Source organism: Pleurodeles waltl, chromosome 3_1 (genome assembly GCF_031143425.1).
Source record: "Pleurodeles waltl isolate 20211129_DDA chromosome 3_1, aPleWal1.hap1.20221129, whole genome shotgun sequence".
NCBI lineage: Eukaryota > Metazoa > Chordata > Amphibia > Caudata > Salamandridae > Pleurodeles > Pleurodeles waltl.
Genome location: NC_090440.1, coordinates 1,552,005,782 through 1,552,022,600, shown reverse-complemented (window position 1 = coordinate 1,552,022,600; position 16,819 = coordinate 1,552,005,782). Strand labels below are relative to the sequence as shown.

General features: G+C 42.0%; 1 protein-coding gene across 2 annotated transcripts in view; it reads right to left on the bottom strand.

Moving 5' to 3' along the window:
* Positions 1 to 16,819, bottom strand: part of CCDC148 (coiled-coil domain containing 148) — a 777,160-nt gene that overhangs the window by 71,463 nt on the left and 688,878 nt on the right. For both annotated transcript variants that reach the window (XM_069225141.1, XM_069225142.1), the window contains one exon: positions 8,718 to 8,858. In XM_069225141.1, the coding sequence (XP_069081242.1) occupies positions 8,718 to 8,858 (141 nt within the window). The remainder of the gene's footprint in view (positions 1 to 8,717; positions 8,859 to 16,819) is intronic.

Here is a 16,819-nt window from a genome sequence, read left to right as displayed (position 1 = left end):
ACAAATGGCCACCGTTGACAAAATCAATATACCCAGCAAGTCAGTTGTGTCCAAACCACACCAAATAGTAAACTTGGCTGCATCTCTCCCATCATTGACTGCTTGTGAGAGAGTGTCCTGCACACGCTCTGGGACCTGAGGTAACACCTGCAACACCATATCCCATAAAGTATGGGAAAAACAGCTGAATAGGCATGAGGTGTTTGCGGACCTCAATACCAGGCTGGAGGAATCTTCTTCCCAAGTTGGTCCAACCTCTTGGATTCCCATCCGGGGGAGCAGAAGGGAAGGTGCCATGGGAAGTGGAGGCTTGGACCACAAGCTCTCCAGGGTGGGGTGTTAAGTGAGGAAGCTAGAATCATTTGGAGCTGGTCTATCGCAGCGGCCAACTGTCCTATTTACAGGAGTCCCTGTTCTGGGGTCTGGACCACGACCCCAGCAGGACATCAGTGAGGGCTTCGTTAAAGGGTAACATTGATTCTGATGTGGTAACCCCCAGCTGAAGCACCTCTGTCAGGAGGTTAGTCCTGACTGGCACCGTAGGCAGATCCAGGTCCAGACCTCAGCTGCCCTACGCCCCACTATAGCATAGGACGCTCCCTGCTCCGTAGCCACAGTAGGAGGTGAGAGCATGCCAGTATCTGGAGAGGTATCCAGTCCACTGGCTTCTCCTAACTCCTCATACCAGTCCATTTGCTCCAATCCATACTCAAGAGGGTCCTATGACCCCTCCCATTCCTCACCAATGCCTGGTTGATTATAGTAAGACTCAGGCAATGCTCAGGCCCCTGATGGAGCCATTGTCGCCGGAATCGGCGTCGTAAGATGCTGTTCCACCTTCGGATCATCAGGTATGAGGATGGGGCTTGCACCACCGGTGGGCGCCAGTGGCACGGGGAGTGTCAACGTCGGGAACGATGCCGGAAGAGGCCGTCTGTGTGTACTCAGCATAGTTCTGGATCCGACACTGGATCCAAGATACCACAGCGGCACCGAAGCTGCCGGCTTGAAACCTGATGAGGCCTCTACCAAACCCATGGGGTCCGAAAGCGCACCAGCAGGGGCAGCCTGCTCAAATACGAGGCGCATGGCCTCGTAAAACTCCTTGAGTTGAGCGGGGGTCGCTCCAGCTCCCGGAAAGGGGGGGTCAAAGTTGGCCCATGGCATCGGCTCCGCAGTACCGTGTTCGAACATCAACATTCCCAACTTGCCTTGTCAGCTGACGGGCGAGGTAAAGTCGAAGTCCGCTTGGACTTCTTTTTTTAGTGCTTCTTCCCCGAGTGCCCGGAGGATCTCAAGTGAGATGAAGAAGACTTGGGGCTCCTGGAGCGGTCCTCCTCCTTGACTGGGACCGTGACCTCCGAGGAGTCGCTCCAACCGATGTCGACTGCCGGGCCACCATGAGCTTCAGGGACTGCTCCCTCAAAGCTTTCAGAGCCATGGCCTTGCAGTCGGAACATGACTTTGAGTCGTGGTCTCGGTCCAGACACCAGAGACATACCTTATGTGGGTCCATCACCGAACATATCGCGATGGCAGGCGCCACACGGCTTGAACCCAATCTTCCTAGATGACTTCCTATACAGATTAGCAAAAATTCTTTGACAAAAAGGTACAAAAAGGTCTGTCAAAACAGACAGAAGGTAGCTTGATTCTGGATCTGTGCTAACCGGTGCAGAAGGAAAAGAACTGACGTATGCATGCCTGGGTGGTGCCTTTATAGGCAACCTTGTCATCACAAAAGGATCTAGCGACGCCACATGGATCCGAACGATGCCACCCAACGGGGCATGCAAGGGTATTGCTCATCAAAAGTTCCGGATTCCAAGCTGACGCTGGGGAATTCTAAGGTAAGGAATCTGCAGCTAGAAGTCTTTATCAGAGTGGCTTCCTAATGCAGTGATAAAAGCCTTCCTTCCCAAATTCAGCCCTCTCTCTTTGCAGAGCCTCTGCAAGTCTACCTTCCTGAGATCATCATTGTCACAGACTCCATCTCCACTGTAGCTAAAATAATGTGATGCAAAACTTAAATTAGATAAAAAAGAGGAGACATGACCACATCAGAAACTAAGTAGAATTTAGAAACAAAATCAAGTTTGATGTTAGATTATTTATATGTAATTTTTAGTTTTACACAAAATCACTGAATGCACTGCACAAACATAAGTGCTGGGTCCCACCACTGAAGACCAGTGTAAGAAATTTGATTATTGGTTGAGGAGGGTGAAAACACTACCCATGCCACACCCACAATCCTTGTCAGGGTGAACCGGAAAAATCACTGAATTAACCTGTGTTGAACCCTTCAATCAATCATGAATTTGTTAAGCGCACATCTCAGTCGTGAGGGTCTCAAGGCGCTGAGGAGGGGAGGTGGAAGATGGGGGGCAGGTGCTGCCACTGCTCGAACAGCCAGGTCTTGAGAAGTTTCCTGAAGGTAAGGAGGTCTTTGGTCCGGCACAGGTGGGTGGGAAGAGTGTTCCACGTTTTGTAGTTCTGCGGATGCGTGGGACGGTTGCGAGAGCGAGGTTGGCGGAGTGGAGATGCCGGGTCGGGGTGTAGAAGGAGAGTCGTCTGTTGAGGTATTCTGGTCCGATGTTTTACAGTGCTTTGTGAGTGTGGGTGAGGAGTTTGAAGGTGATTCTCTTGTTAACTGGGAGCCAGTGCAGGTTTTTCAGGTGGCCTGTGATGTGGCAGTGGCTGGGGATGTCCAGGATGAGGTGTGTGGAGGCGTTCTGGATGCATTGCAGCCGCTTCTGGAGTTTGCCCGTGGTTCCTACGTAGAGGGCATTGCCGTTGTCCAGCTTGCTGCTTACGAGAGCTTGGGTGACTGTTCTTCTGGTTTCGGTGGCTATCCATTTGTAGATCTTTCAGAGCATGCGGAGGGTGTTGAAGCAGGAGGAGGAGATGGCGTTGACTTTCTGGGTCACGGATAGTGAGGGGTCCATGATGAATCCTAGGTTGTGTGCGTGGTCAGTGGGGGTCGGAGTGGTTCTGAGAGTGGCAGGCCACCAGGAGTCATCCCATGCGGAGGGGGTGGAGCTGAAGATGAGGACTTCCGTCTTGCAGGAATTGAGTTTGAGGCAGCTACTCTACATCTATTCGGCAATGGCATTCATTCCTTTGTGGAGGTAGGTCTTGGCGGAGTCCTTGGAGCCCTTTGGTAGCTTGGCACAAAAGCAGTCAGGCTTAACTAGAGGCAGAGTATAAAGTATTTATACAAACAGAAACAGTCAAAACGGAAAACACAACAAAGAAAAACCTTACACAAATTTAGAAAAACATAGCAAATTTTAATAAGTAAAATAACACTTAAACACACTAAATCCAATCAATACAAACTGAATTATGAATTTTAAAAGTTTTTAGTGAAATCTAGCGCATAAAAGCGCTAACTACAGTGATCTGGTCACACAAGACCGGGGTAAAGTCAAAAGTTATGGCCTAACTTGACGCAGCACAAGTCGGATGGAAGTTGTGGATTGGGCCCGGTCTCCACTTACCTTAGGACTTAGACTTTTTTTTTAAGAAAAGGCCAGGAGAAGGTAGAGTTCAGAGATGCAAATAACAGGGTGTGTCCAACAAGGAACCGCCATTGCCGGGGAGCCGCTGGATGAAGTCTTAGTGAAGCCATGGAGGATGGTGTTAAAATATGGATTTCCCGGGCATGGAGGTCATTGGCATTGAGGAAGAGCCGGTTGCAGTTGAGCCTGGTGAAGACTTTTACCATCAGACTTATACAACTTTTTGGAAGTCGAAAACCTCCAGCAAGGCAAGCCAGCCAGTTATAGCCGAAAAGGATTCCACATGGCTGGGTATCATCAACGAGAGGTCCCACTGAACAGGATTTGCTGCTGCGGAGAAGAAAGTAGCAGGAGCTACTGCAAAGTCAGGCTGATCGGCAATGCACCCTGTGCGGATCAGTTGGCAGGTAGTTCCCAGTCTACTGTTAGATCTCCCATATGTTTTTAGTGAAAATGTTTGTAACTTCAAGTTTTAGGAGAGGCATGAGCAGCACCTCTAGCACAATTTCCAAGGATCCAGGACCTGGGGGGTACCACTTGGTGGGTTAGGACTCCCTAGAACAGAGGCCAGGTGCAGGGGTCAAGGCTTGTTATGTCCCTGTAGCTCACACAGAAAGCCAGGCAACATTCTTTTGGAGTGACTTCTGGTGGTCCTGGGTTCAGGAAGATGGTTCAGTTCTCCTTCAAGCAGCACAGTAGTTCTTCAAGCAGCAGGGCAGTCCTCTGATAGCAGCACAGTAGTCCTCGGGGCAGGGCAGGCCTTCTGAAGTCTTCCTCTGGTCCAGTAGTATACTGAAGAGGTGTTCTGAAGGTCAGTATTTATGCCTGCTGCCAGTCTTTTAAGTGCAGGATTCCCTATACTAACCCCACATCTCTGTCTGGAAAATTATTTGCTTCCTCTGCCAAAGCTCCAAGAAGGCTTGGGTGACAAAAGACTAGTGTCAGGTTCCTTTGTAGGTGCTGAAGGTAAACCCTTTGAAGTGTAAGTGGGGTAGGGAACAGCTTCGCCCCGGCCATCCTGCCAACACTTATTCCCCTTTTTTCTCAGTGTCTGGGAGGGATACAGGACACTGGCAGCAAGCACCAAATGGTCAGGACAAGAAAATGGCAACTTTCTAAAAGTGGCATTTTCAGAATTGTGACTTAAAATTCGACTTTACCATAAAAGAGGATTATAAATTACAATTAATTTGAGTCTAAACATGATATCCCTATTTGCTCCCAATCAAAGGTTAGCAGGTATTAAATTCAATAAGTTATCCCAATGTTATCCAATGGGAGAATTAGGCTTTACAGTAGTGAAAAAATAATTGGGCAGTTTTTCCCTTTGAGGACATACAAAACATAAGAACACATGTCCTACGTTTTAAATTCAATGCACCCTTCCCTATGGGCCCTTATCTCTTAACTTAGGGGGATGTACTCACACTAAGGTTTAGGCCCTGGCAAAATTATTATTTTTTCAGGTTGAAAATAGCAATTTACAACTGCACTACAGGCTATAATGGCAGGCCTGAGACATGTTTTAAAGTGCTACTTTAAACGGTGGAACAATGAGTGCTGCTGTCCCCCCAGTAACATTTAATTTACAGGTGCAAGGTACATGTAGTACCATATACAAGGGACTTACAAGTAAATTAAATGAGCCAATCAGGTGTAGGCCAATTTTACCATCTTTTAGAGAGAAAGCACAAGAAATTTAGCACTGGTTAGCAGTGGTAAAGTGCACAGGGTCCTAACACCAACAAAAATGAATTCAGAAAAACAAAAGGGATGAAGGCAAAAAGGTCGGGTATCCTGCAAAGTAGGCCAGGTCCAACATAGCTACTGCTTTTTATAACAACTGCTATAGTTAGGAGCCCTCCAGGGATTATTTCTCGCACACATTGTCATATAAGGATCTCTTATTTTACTAAGCAAAGCCTTAGATTTGAGATTAGGAAACAATGTAGCCAATTTGTCTCATATTCATTCCACTCTTGTTGTGAGTGAACTATGCCCATCCTTGTCAGCTTTGTTGGATGCTTTCTTAGCAACTTCAATAAATTCACTAACATTATTAGTATGGGATCTTATCCACTCATTGTAACTAATATGATTGCTCTGGTGCTTGAAGGATCACTGATGACCTGAAACAAAACCATAAGGGGTTGATAATTTGGGTGGTAATTGTTGTATGCTGGCAGTAGGATAACATACAAGCTAATCTGGTTCCAAAAATTAGACACATTCATTTCTTTCTGCCACTCGGCTCCACGATTTTTCTCCTCCCCATGTTTTCTCCTTTACCATATACCTTATGTTTTGTATTTCTTAATTTTCATTCTCTCTTCTTTCCTTGCCTTCCCACTCTTCCATTACTGCTTCTTTTTATACACGCCAGTCAAACCACCATTATATTAAGAACATGTTTTTTCAGCTAGTTATGTTGTTCTCTATAGAAATGCACTTGTTACAGCAATCTACATGTAAAAGAAGAGTTAAAACCTGGTGTGTCAGTCCAGACTTTCATCCTTCTTAGCTTATTAATTGTATGGTTCCAGAACATCAATTTTTAAAATATTAACACGAACAAATGTTGTGATAAAAATATTGACTACCAGGATATTGTGAAGGTTAAGTATACACAGATAAGTATAGGTTTACTACACCTAACTCCACATACGTGTACCTTGACAACATATATATTCAATGTATGTAGATGTGGAGATAAGAAAAGTTAAACTATACTTACCAATATATACTTACCTTCACAGTATTTTATTTGTCAATATTTCAGCCATGATATTTTTGCTTGTCAATACTGTTGTACTCTATGGTCTGACATGTAAGCATCAAAAATATGCAGATGTCCCATTTAATTAACACTAGCCTGTGATGTCAGTGCCTGCATTTCAGTAAGTTCACTCTGTGTTCCTTGCAAAGGTATACATTAAACAAACCAACCATGAATGATGTCACAGGAGATCTCAGACCCTGTGTATGAATACATATATAAGGTACTTCTATTCTGCAAACCTAACCAAAAGGCAGTGGAGCCTTGTACACAGCTCAGGCAAGCTTAAAGCCAGTGAGTAATAGGAGAGGAAGCTGAGCTGTGGAATGTTAATGTACTGTGATGTAGTATCCTTTAAAGAGGTGAGTTTTCATCTATTCCTAAATTGGAGCAGTGTTGGGATGGACATGATGGATCCAGAAATGTTGTTTCAAATCCTGGATTCATGGATGACTTGTTGTCTTTTTTACCCTTCTTAGGACCTGATTATAAGTAAACGTGCTATTTATTGCATCTGGTAAATAATCATACACAGGGATTTGTTATTTATTGGGTGCAATAAATAGCACTCATTCAAGTTATTAGGGAATAACAGGCAGATTTTGGTGTTTAATACACCAAAATCTGCATGGTATGATAAATACTGTACACATTTTCCTTTTTAATTTTCGGTAGGTTTGACCTGCCGAAATTTACCAAAGCTTGAGGTATTTAACACATCCGATAATTGTTGGATATGTTAAACACATTTTAACTCGAAATTCTGACCCATGCGTAAAAAAGGGGCTTACGCACAAATTGGGATATAACGAGCAACTTATAATCAGGCCCTTAGTTTGCCGTCTGATTGCGTCTTGAACCACCAGAGAAGGTGAACTTGTCTTCAAGATAAGCGGGGTGCTGGTTGTGGTGGCTATGTAAATTTTGCAGCTGGTGTTAAAAATCGTGTAAGCTGACAAGGGGATGCAATGGAGTTACATCAGGGTAAGGGTGATGTGATCATATTTCAGGTCCGTCCTGGACGAATCTAATCGGACATCAAACACAGGAGGTCTTCTGGAACCCCTAATGCTCTGGACTGTTGGTGAAGAAGAATTAGGTGAAAATATATTGCTTTACGTTTTGTTCAATGAATGGTCCTTTCAGTAGTAGCTTCTGATTTGCCAGCCAATATTTGACTTCTTCTGACTGAGATTTAGAAAATAATGTCTCAATTCCTTATTTTTGGCTTTCCATTAGAATGAGATACAATTTCAAACACTGCATTTCTCTTCAAAATGTTGTTTGAAAATTCCAGCCAAATGAAACATCATGTTAATTCTAAGCATTTTAATTTGAGTTACATACATTACGTTGTAGTTTCGAAAATGGCACTTGTTAATATTCATTCACTCACTACGAGTATTACGATGTCAGGTGCGATAAATATCACACCTGACAAAGTCTGACACTAAAGTGCTCAGAGTATATAGGGCAAGATAATTCCCATCTATTTTGCGAAAAAATGGGGCATAACATGAAGATTTTGTGCTTACCACGTTATCATCACAAAATCAATAGGTCCAGTATTAACTTGGTATTCTTCCCTGGGTAGATTCTGGCAGATTTAAACCTCAAGATTTACCTGTGTAAAATTGCAAGGGTGCAGTGTTTCTTGCAAAACTCGGTAATTACTGTTTGTGCGATAAGAATTACTAATAACTATAAAAGTTCTGAAAACTCATGCATGTTTCTCCTTCAGTTTTATTTTCTCCCTGTTTGATGTCCGTTTTGTCCTTTCCTCTGGCTAATTTTACACACCAGATACCACGACAAAACATTCAAGTGTCAGCTTTCCTTTCTGTTGTCAACAGACAACCATGGAAGTGCGCACTAATCTTGGCAATCTTTTATAAAGCCATGTGGTTTATTCGACAGATGTATGTATTACTTTTCTTCCTCACTCCAGAACCGTACTCCCCTCTTTGATGCGGTTTCCCAATATACCTGGAACGTGAGGAGTCGCCGGCCATGAGCAGGCTTTTGCAACCAGATGCTCTTCTCAAGCAGCCTGCGGGGGCGCATCTAAAACGTCTCCTAACGCTCTGGGAACGCTGAGCCAATTTAACCCACCAAACCATGACCAAAGTCTTTTGTAGCCCGTGATGAAATCTGCTGCAGTGCAGCAGAACTCGCTGCAGCACTTCGACCCTCGGAGCTAAGCGCGCGCTAATATTTCTTTCAAGCAAAGAGCTCTGCAGAAGGCAACTCCAAAATAATTAATTTGGTAGTTTGGTTTCTGAGAAAAAAAAACTGTTTTTGCAATACCAACCGAATATGTATCTTTCTGAACATGGCGCTCACTTTTTTTGTGATTGCATTCATATCAATTTTTGAAATACGAAGGAGACACTAATAAATGTAAAAGAAATTCGTACTTTTTCTTTTTCCTCTGCTCTTTGTAGCTTTTCTTTTTCTTTTCGTAGCCTTTCTTTTTCCTCCTCATTCTCTTTTCTTCGGGCCGCTCCTGCAGCTTCCAGTCGGGCAACTTCCTCCTGCTGTGCTCGCCAATGCAAAACCTACATGTGAGAAAAAAAGGAAAAAAACAAGGACACAGTCAAACACACGAACGGTCAGGCAGCCTCCAAAGAGCATCAGACCACAAAGAATGGTTTCCATGCACGGGAAAATTTACCTAAATCCAAAGGCTTATACTGCTAGAATATCGAGTTTTAAATATGGAATATCGTAGCCAGAATATTGACTATAAAATATCGTTAAGGTAAGTATATATAGGCAAGAACCTCGCTCTACATATAGGACGATATGGATCTTCAAGATATGTAGATCTGAAGTTAATCCCAGTAAATCTACAATTATCTGGGTACACTCACTTTCGCAATATTTCATAGTCGATATTCTGGCTATGATCTTTTTATAGCACAATATTTTGTGCTCAATATTCTAACACACACCCTTGCCTGACTGCTATGAAACATTTAACAGAGGTTAGCCTAGGTGCATATATAATCAGGCAGAAACAGTCAGTAGGTCTTTTCTGATGCCTTGCAAGCTAAACACTACCGGAAAAAGGAAGATTTAGCAGACACTGTCAAACCGGACGTTGGTGGTGGTGGAAAGGGGGCAGAGACATCCTGGAGCACCATCAAGAAGAAAGGAGTCAATGACAGTCAGTGTACTATGCCAGTGCATGTGTGTTTACAAATTCTGGGTCGGATGCACACAACCTTTTAGCAGTTGGAACCAAGCAGTTTTCTAAATTTGTCAGTTAGCCACTGTTTACATTTTTTGTATAATGAATGGAACCACAGCACTCAAAGTCAGTCCAAAGTAATAGAAAAACAGAAAGCAAGTTCGTGGAAATTCAGGGTCAAGTTCAATTCCTTTATTGTCATGTGAGAGTATCCAATCTTTCCAAGTTCAAAAACACCAACAGCCAACACCTGTTTTGTCTGTTTTGTCACACCGCATGACTTTTTCAAGGCCAATGTACGAAAAAATCCTGTAGGGAGCTAATGTCGTAAGGAAGTTCCAAGAATTGCAGACTGAAATGGTGGAACATAGTCTAGAAAATCACCAGTTGGGTACACATCCAAGGATCCAATTTGAACACAAATGTAGTACATGTAGATAATCACCTCAAATGGAAACAGACAAACCAAACGAGGTCAGATCACATAGTATAGGTCAGGTAGAAAAGTACATCGTAACGAGGAAAGCCTAATAAGCCAAATAGAAAATTTATGAACGTGGAGAGTAATTGAGCAAATTCCAATAAGTCCAAAGAAATAAGTATACTTCCAGAAGAAAATGTAATTTGTTGGCAAGAGACCTTAATAAGTCTTGCACCTCCTTGAGTAGCAAAAGCGTACTTTAGCATCCCGTCATCCAAATAAAGTTTTGTATTATGTCCCAAACTCATTTTAGAAGTCGATAGAGTTTTACAGATTACTAAAAAGTTTGTGCAACTGGATATCGCATTGCAATTTAGAAGGGGCGTATTATGAGTATCCCCTCCAAATTGCATTTCAGTATGAGATGTGTCAATGGTTTGCAACCGTAGTCGCAGTTGTAAACCAGTGAAAAGTTACAGACTCCTCAATGGGGATGAAAGGCGATTCACAACCCCTTTCATCTTTGTGAATATTTGTAAAAGTTCCAGGGGGATGAGGCATGAAACTATGCAACTTAAAAAAATAAAACAAAACAAAAAAAGTTTTTTTTGTTAAAACCAGCCCCATTTCCTTTAAGAAAAACGGTCTACTTAAAAAAAAAGTATTTAAGCACAAACACAGATATGGCGGTCTGCTGACCTCTGCAGTCCCCATCCCTATGATTGTGGGCAACAGAACTAAGGTTGCAGTTTGTGACCTATCACAAGAATATGAATGTGGTAGGTCGTCATTGCAACCCACTCCAAATCAGAATGTTCTGAACTAACATGTTGGTTCGCAAAAATCAACAAACTGTGACCAGTTTTTGCAATCAGTCGAATGATGGATCTGGCCCTCTGTCCCTTATGGAAGTGACAAGCAAAAGATGTGATAATAAAGCTATTTCGCCCTTTTTAATTTGCCACACAAAGATTTTATTTTAATGTAGCATAGGCTATAAGGAACCTGCTGTAAATTTCTATACATAACCAGCATGTTTCTGGAGTAATAGATGTATTGCTGGATAGCAGGGTTAATGCATCAGCTGCAGAGTTCTGCATGTCATTTATGTTCACAGGTTTGAATTACAAAATAGCTTATTTTTTAAGGCACATGCTGACCTGAAATAAGTGTAACTTGTAGGCCACAGGTTTGCACTCTCCTTAAGACAGTAGAGTGGGTTCACCCATTTATTGCAGAAATCTTTACGTAACCTGCTGGTGAAAAGTTACAATCCTTGTAAAGTAGCTCAGTGAGCTCTGTGACTGCTGCAAACAACTACACATAACCTGCAAAGCAACTTGGTTTTTCATTATACGTTTATTTTGGGTATTATTAGGTAAGCATTATTGCCTGCATCTGTGGGCCATAGTGGCTGTTAAATACCCTCCTTGAAATTGGGGTCCGAGCCTCAGGCCAGGGTGCATAACAAGGGGAGTCATTAAGAACGGTTATGACCCTAAAAGTAAGTGCAATGAGGCTATTAGCACCTCGCCCAAAAAAGACAGCAACGCAGAAGCTGTCTCTCACTTGAAAGATAGGTTGAATAAAGGGCTGTATTCCCCCAAGGCACTATCTCGGCCACTTATGAAGCAGCCTGTGGAGAAACGTCTCCTCTTGATTTTGCTGAGACGGAATACCAATCAGGAGAAAAAGTTGAAAAACATATTCAAACTTGGGGCCTGATTTAGAGTTTGGTGGAGGGGTTACTTCATCACAAATGTGACGGATATCCTGCCACCATCTTTCAAGTTGCATAGGGTATAATGGAATATTAATACTGCAAAGGTGATATCTGTCACGTTTATCACGGAGTAACCTCCTCCGCCAAACTCTAAATCAGGCCCTTAGTTTTCTAACTAGTCGATCCAGCACTGCCACGGCCAGGTCTTCAGCTGGGTGTCTCAGGGTGCCCCTAACCTCCCCTAGTGCAGATTTCCAGAAATGTTTGCATTTCCCATACTACCTAACGCTCCACTGTGCACCTGAGAAGATCTGCTTCTTGTTTATGAGGTTTGAAATATAACAAATATGATTTTGTAGTGTGTTTGCCTGAGGTGTAGGACACAAAACATATCTGAAATATATATCCACAGTTGGTCCTATATTTTCTGTTCTACTTTCCTCGCTACTGCACTTTCCCAAAATTCCTAGATATGCCCAGTTCTGTGTCTCCTCTATACACTGAAGTCATCTTCACAGCATGGTTATTAATCCTTTTGAATATTTGATTTCACACCTGTCCAAATAAACTGTTTAGAGATCGCAAACTAACCACTTGCAGCTACGTTTAATATTTCCTGTCATGCGTGTTCGGTTATGACCCGACATCCAAACCTCCATGTCTTGAAAGCACATCTCTTTGATTCACAAAAATAAAATTGATGTTATAACATGTTATGGACAGAGAAAAGGTAGCTAAATTCCACTTGGACTAACCCTTGTGTCCACATTGCCTTAGTAACTTCAATTCACAGAGTCCATTTGAACCCAAGTTCCACAGACTCCTTCGATGCTTACTCTTTCAAAAACCTCAGATGGGCTGCCCAACAGTACCTCTAAACATCTGGACATACCAATCCCCCTCGCACTTTCCTTGACATCAATATTTTCCTGCAAAGCAGTGACTTTCCTCTACTCCAGAGAAACTATTGCTGCTATTTCCTACTCTCCAATACCTCTGATCTTGAAATTATTGGAGGCACTGTTTGGAAAAAATACAAACTCCTTGGCACAGTGTTCATTTTACTTTTTTAATCCTCCCCAACCAGGATATAAACATGGTTTTACATCTCCTCACATCATTATTTCATCTAGTTGACTCTCATTAAGGATGATACAGGCCATGTGTGGTGTGTGTCCTGATTCCAGATTAATGTCAATGCTTTCATTGGAAACACTTTACTACACCTGGCAGAATCATTAGCTTCACAATTACTGACTTTTCAAGGCTCTACTCATCTTCAAGTCAAAGGTCCATTTAAATGATTTCACTCTTCAGTTTAGGGCCTATTTTCAGCAAGCACCAGGCCTTCATGTCCAAGCAAGCTTAAGAATGCTGACCCTATATAGACTGACTTTGATTTTTACATACTGTTTTTATTTCAATTTCACGGTTTACACTTTGCTACCATCTTGCGTGTCCCACAAATGTAACTACCTATTTATGAAATGTAGTCTTACAGTACAGCATACTGTTTATATGTGAGCAACATTTATCAACACTTCTGTAACAAGCGTTATCCTCTCTTTTAAACATCTTTCCTACCCTTCTATTATCATCTGTGTTTACTAAGCAACCTATCATCTGTGCATGTGGTGTTAGGAGGTAAGCAGCGGCACTGATCAGGATTTAATTTTCATCAGAATACTTTGATCCAGCACACGAGAGGTGGTCTCACCGCTTGCATCTAAACACCTCAAAAGCCAGAGTGGCATTGCAACTCTGTCTTTCAAGTGTTTAGTCGCAAGTGGTAAGACCACCACTCCGTCAACCAGACCTGCAAAATCTACCTATGAATCTGCAATGTCCAACCTGGAGCCCGCTCCTCATGGTGATTAAGGCAAAGGTTCCTGCACTTCCTGGTATACGGTCTGTAAAATCTTCAGAAGAGCTGCAAGTTGCGATGCCACTCTGTCTTTCAAGGTGTTTAGATGCAAGCGGTGAGACCACCACTCCTGCAACCAGACCTGCAAAATCTATCTATGAATCTGCAACGTCCAACCTGGAGCTCTCTGCTCACGGTGATCAAGGCAAAGGTTCCTGCACTTCCTGGTATACGGTCTGGAAATTTATCCTGGCAAGTTTAATGATTTCTTGAATACTGCCCAGAGTAAAGTTTTCTGCTTTCTTTTCCGCCTTCCATGCAATTCTTCACCAGCAGATTGGTATTCGGGCTACAAGATCAAGCCTTGGTACAGAACGGAGCTATCCTCAAATATGCCTCTCTTCTAAGACAGGGTCCCCAAACACACTTAAAGCAATTATCTGGGAGGAAACTGGCCTGAACACACCCGATGACTCAAATTTATGATCTGACAAATTCGTTTTGGAAATCAAGCAACTACAGGCAGAAGAGCTGTGGCAAAATACCTTACCACATAAATCATTTAAGCAACTAATAAACAAGCAAATCAAGCAGCTATCATGGAGTAAGGACAAAGACAAGTTCAGGTTACGATCCCACTCATGGATGACGATCAACATGTACAAGGAGCCAACAGCACAGCTATACCTGGGAGAAATACTAAATAATTCTCTAAAAACAAAGGTGCTGCACATCAGGTTTGGTCTACTCCCGTCACTGGACACAGTTCCAAAATGTCTCAAACCCTCACACAACAGGAAATGCAGGCTATGTGCATACCATCAGAATGACTTAGACCTTCTAAGCATATGCCCTGCACTTTTACCCTGGTAGAAACAGTACCTTAAAAACATGTTTATCTCCAATGGCATTAGATCGTGCCCACAAGCTATCCTATTTTGTCTCAAATGGCTGACACCACAGCACATGGCATGAGTGGCAGAATTCATATTAAAAGCTGAACACCTTTTAAAGCAAGAGCTAATAACAGTGAAAGCTGATGTAGCCAATCAGCTCATGAATAAGCAACTTTATTAGTGCTACTTCCAAGCTCAGCCTAGAACCCTAAGGACAACAAGGAGTTGGAGGACAGTTCATGTTATAACCCCTGTGATGAAACACGCAACCTTATGTAAGTGGGTCTCCAATAACGTATGTTAGAATCAGTGTTTTAACTCTACATGAATTAGAAATCCCAGTAGGTCGTTTCTGACTTTCTATTTTAACTTGATAACACGTTTATGTACATTGCTGACTGCAATGATATTTATTAATTATGCAATAAGGGTATATTTTAGAAATTTTCAGAGACAGTGGTCCATAATACTCCTGAGTTGTTCACAAATGGGAAACCTGTTTTTTTTTAAAGAAGAACATCTCACTTTAATTGAAGTGGGCTGTTTTTTAGTGTTCAAATCTTTATTGAATGATTTTTTTCACAAGTATAGACAACCACAAGAATAGTTTGATAAAGCAAATAAGTGAGAAATAGAAACTACCCATCCATACATATTGCCATTGTAGCACCAACCCTATCAAGCACAATCAGAGCAGGAAAAGAGAAACATAAGGGGGAAGAGGATAAGATAGTGAAATAAATACATTTGTTTTTGTCATTTTATGAACACACAGTAGAAAAAAAAGCAATGGACATTTTAATTGATACAAAGAGCAAATGAGTGCAAGTGAGCTGAGTGTATTAATAAAGGATACATGTCTAGAGGTTATGAATACAACACCAAAGTTAAGCGTACACTGAGACGGTGGCATCAGACCATAGAGGGAGGCTCATATGTTTATGGTGGTTTGAATGATATGGTAGCAACATTAAGTGAGCCCCACATAGGCTGATTGGCCAGGCGCTGGCTCCACACCACATATGAAATGAGACAACACCAGCGTTCTTCCAGTCAGCAAGAACTAATCTGCAGGCTAGAGTTAGCATTATGTCTAGAAGGAATTCACCTGCCTCATTTTTTATTTGTGGATCAATTTGTCTAGGCAGCATGTAGGAGAATTCATGAGTTGGGTTAATACTCAGTGTACTTATAATGAACTTAAAGATGTTATCCCAGTAATTTTGTAATGTGGGGCAATGAAAGAGCATGTGCTCCAGGTTGCCTATGAGATCACCACAAATCCTGCAGGTAAATACTTGTCTGAGATTAAGCTTATGTAATTATTCAGGGGTACAGTACGATTTGTGAATGAGCATGTATTTAGTTTGGGAAAGCATTGGAGATATCTTATTAGTTAAAGAGGATTTTTTAGAATCGTTCCTAATCAAATTTTATACTGCTATTGAATGGTTCTGCCTCTCATTTTTGCTCATTTTGTGAGTGAGCTTAGGAAGATTTTGGTACGAGTAGCTTGTACACTTGGGAATCCATATGGACAAACTTGTCCAAGTCACAGATAAGGCTTGGAAGTGAAGGTGCATTCTTTAACACTGGATTTTTAGATAGTTGAACATTGAGCCTTAAGAATTTATACAAGTCAAGGTTATCCAATTTGAGTTGTGATTGCAGATTTGAGAAGGGGAGTGGAACAGTACCTAGATTCATTCCTTTCTCAGACCAATTGGGCACATTACCGAATGACCGTTGGTTTTAATTTTGGAATTAAACAATATGGATGACAGGTTGGAGTTGTCGATCTTTATTTTGGAGTGGTAGTCCATTCTTAGAATAGCCTTTTTAGTATTATTCATGATGTATTTAGAGTGGGGGAGGTTGTAGTTGTCCATTGTTAGGTATCTGTAAATGGGTTTGGCACTGAGAACTATTTTTCTGCATTCACCCAGACTAGTAGATAGTCTGACCCATCAAGAAACTAATTAGTACCTTGTTTGAACAAGTATGCGGTTTGGTAGTGTCTAAAATTAGGGAGGCCTATACCTCCTTTATCTTTGGAAAGCCTACGTTTTTTTAGTGAGATTCTTGCCTTTTCTCTTGCTATAGAAATTTGTTGAAGGTATTGTCTATTTTGGCTATGAAATTGTCTGATATTCTCATGAGGGGGCTTACTGGATAGATAATTAACTAGAGGTATGACAATCACTTTGAAGGATTCAACTCATCCCCACCACAAAAGACATTTCAGGGAATATTCATCAATGAGTTTGCAGATCTTCTTAAGTGTGGACTCTTTGTTATGTTTCAATGTTCAAATTAGATCATTGGAGAATTCTATCCCTAACTATTTAATACAACCTGTTTGTCAAGCGAGGCCTGAATTACCTAGAATTCCTTTGTTATCAATGTTATTGAGAAGTTTAAC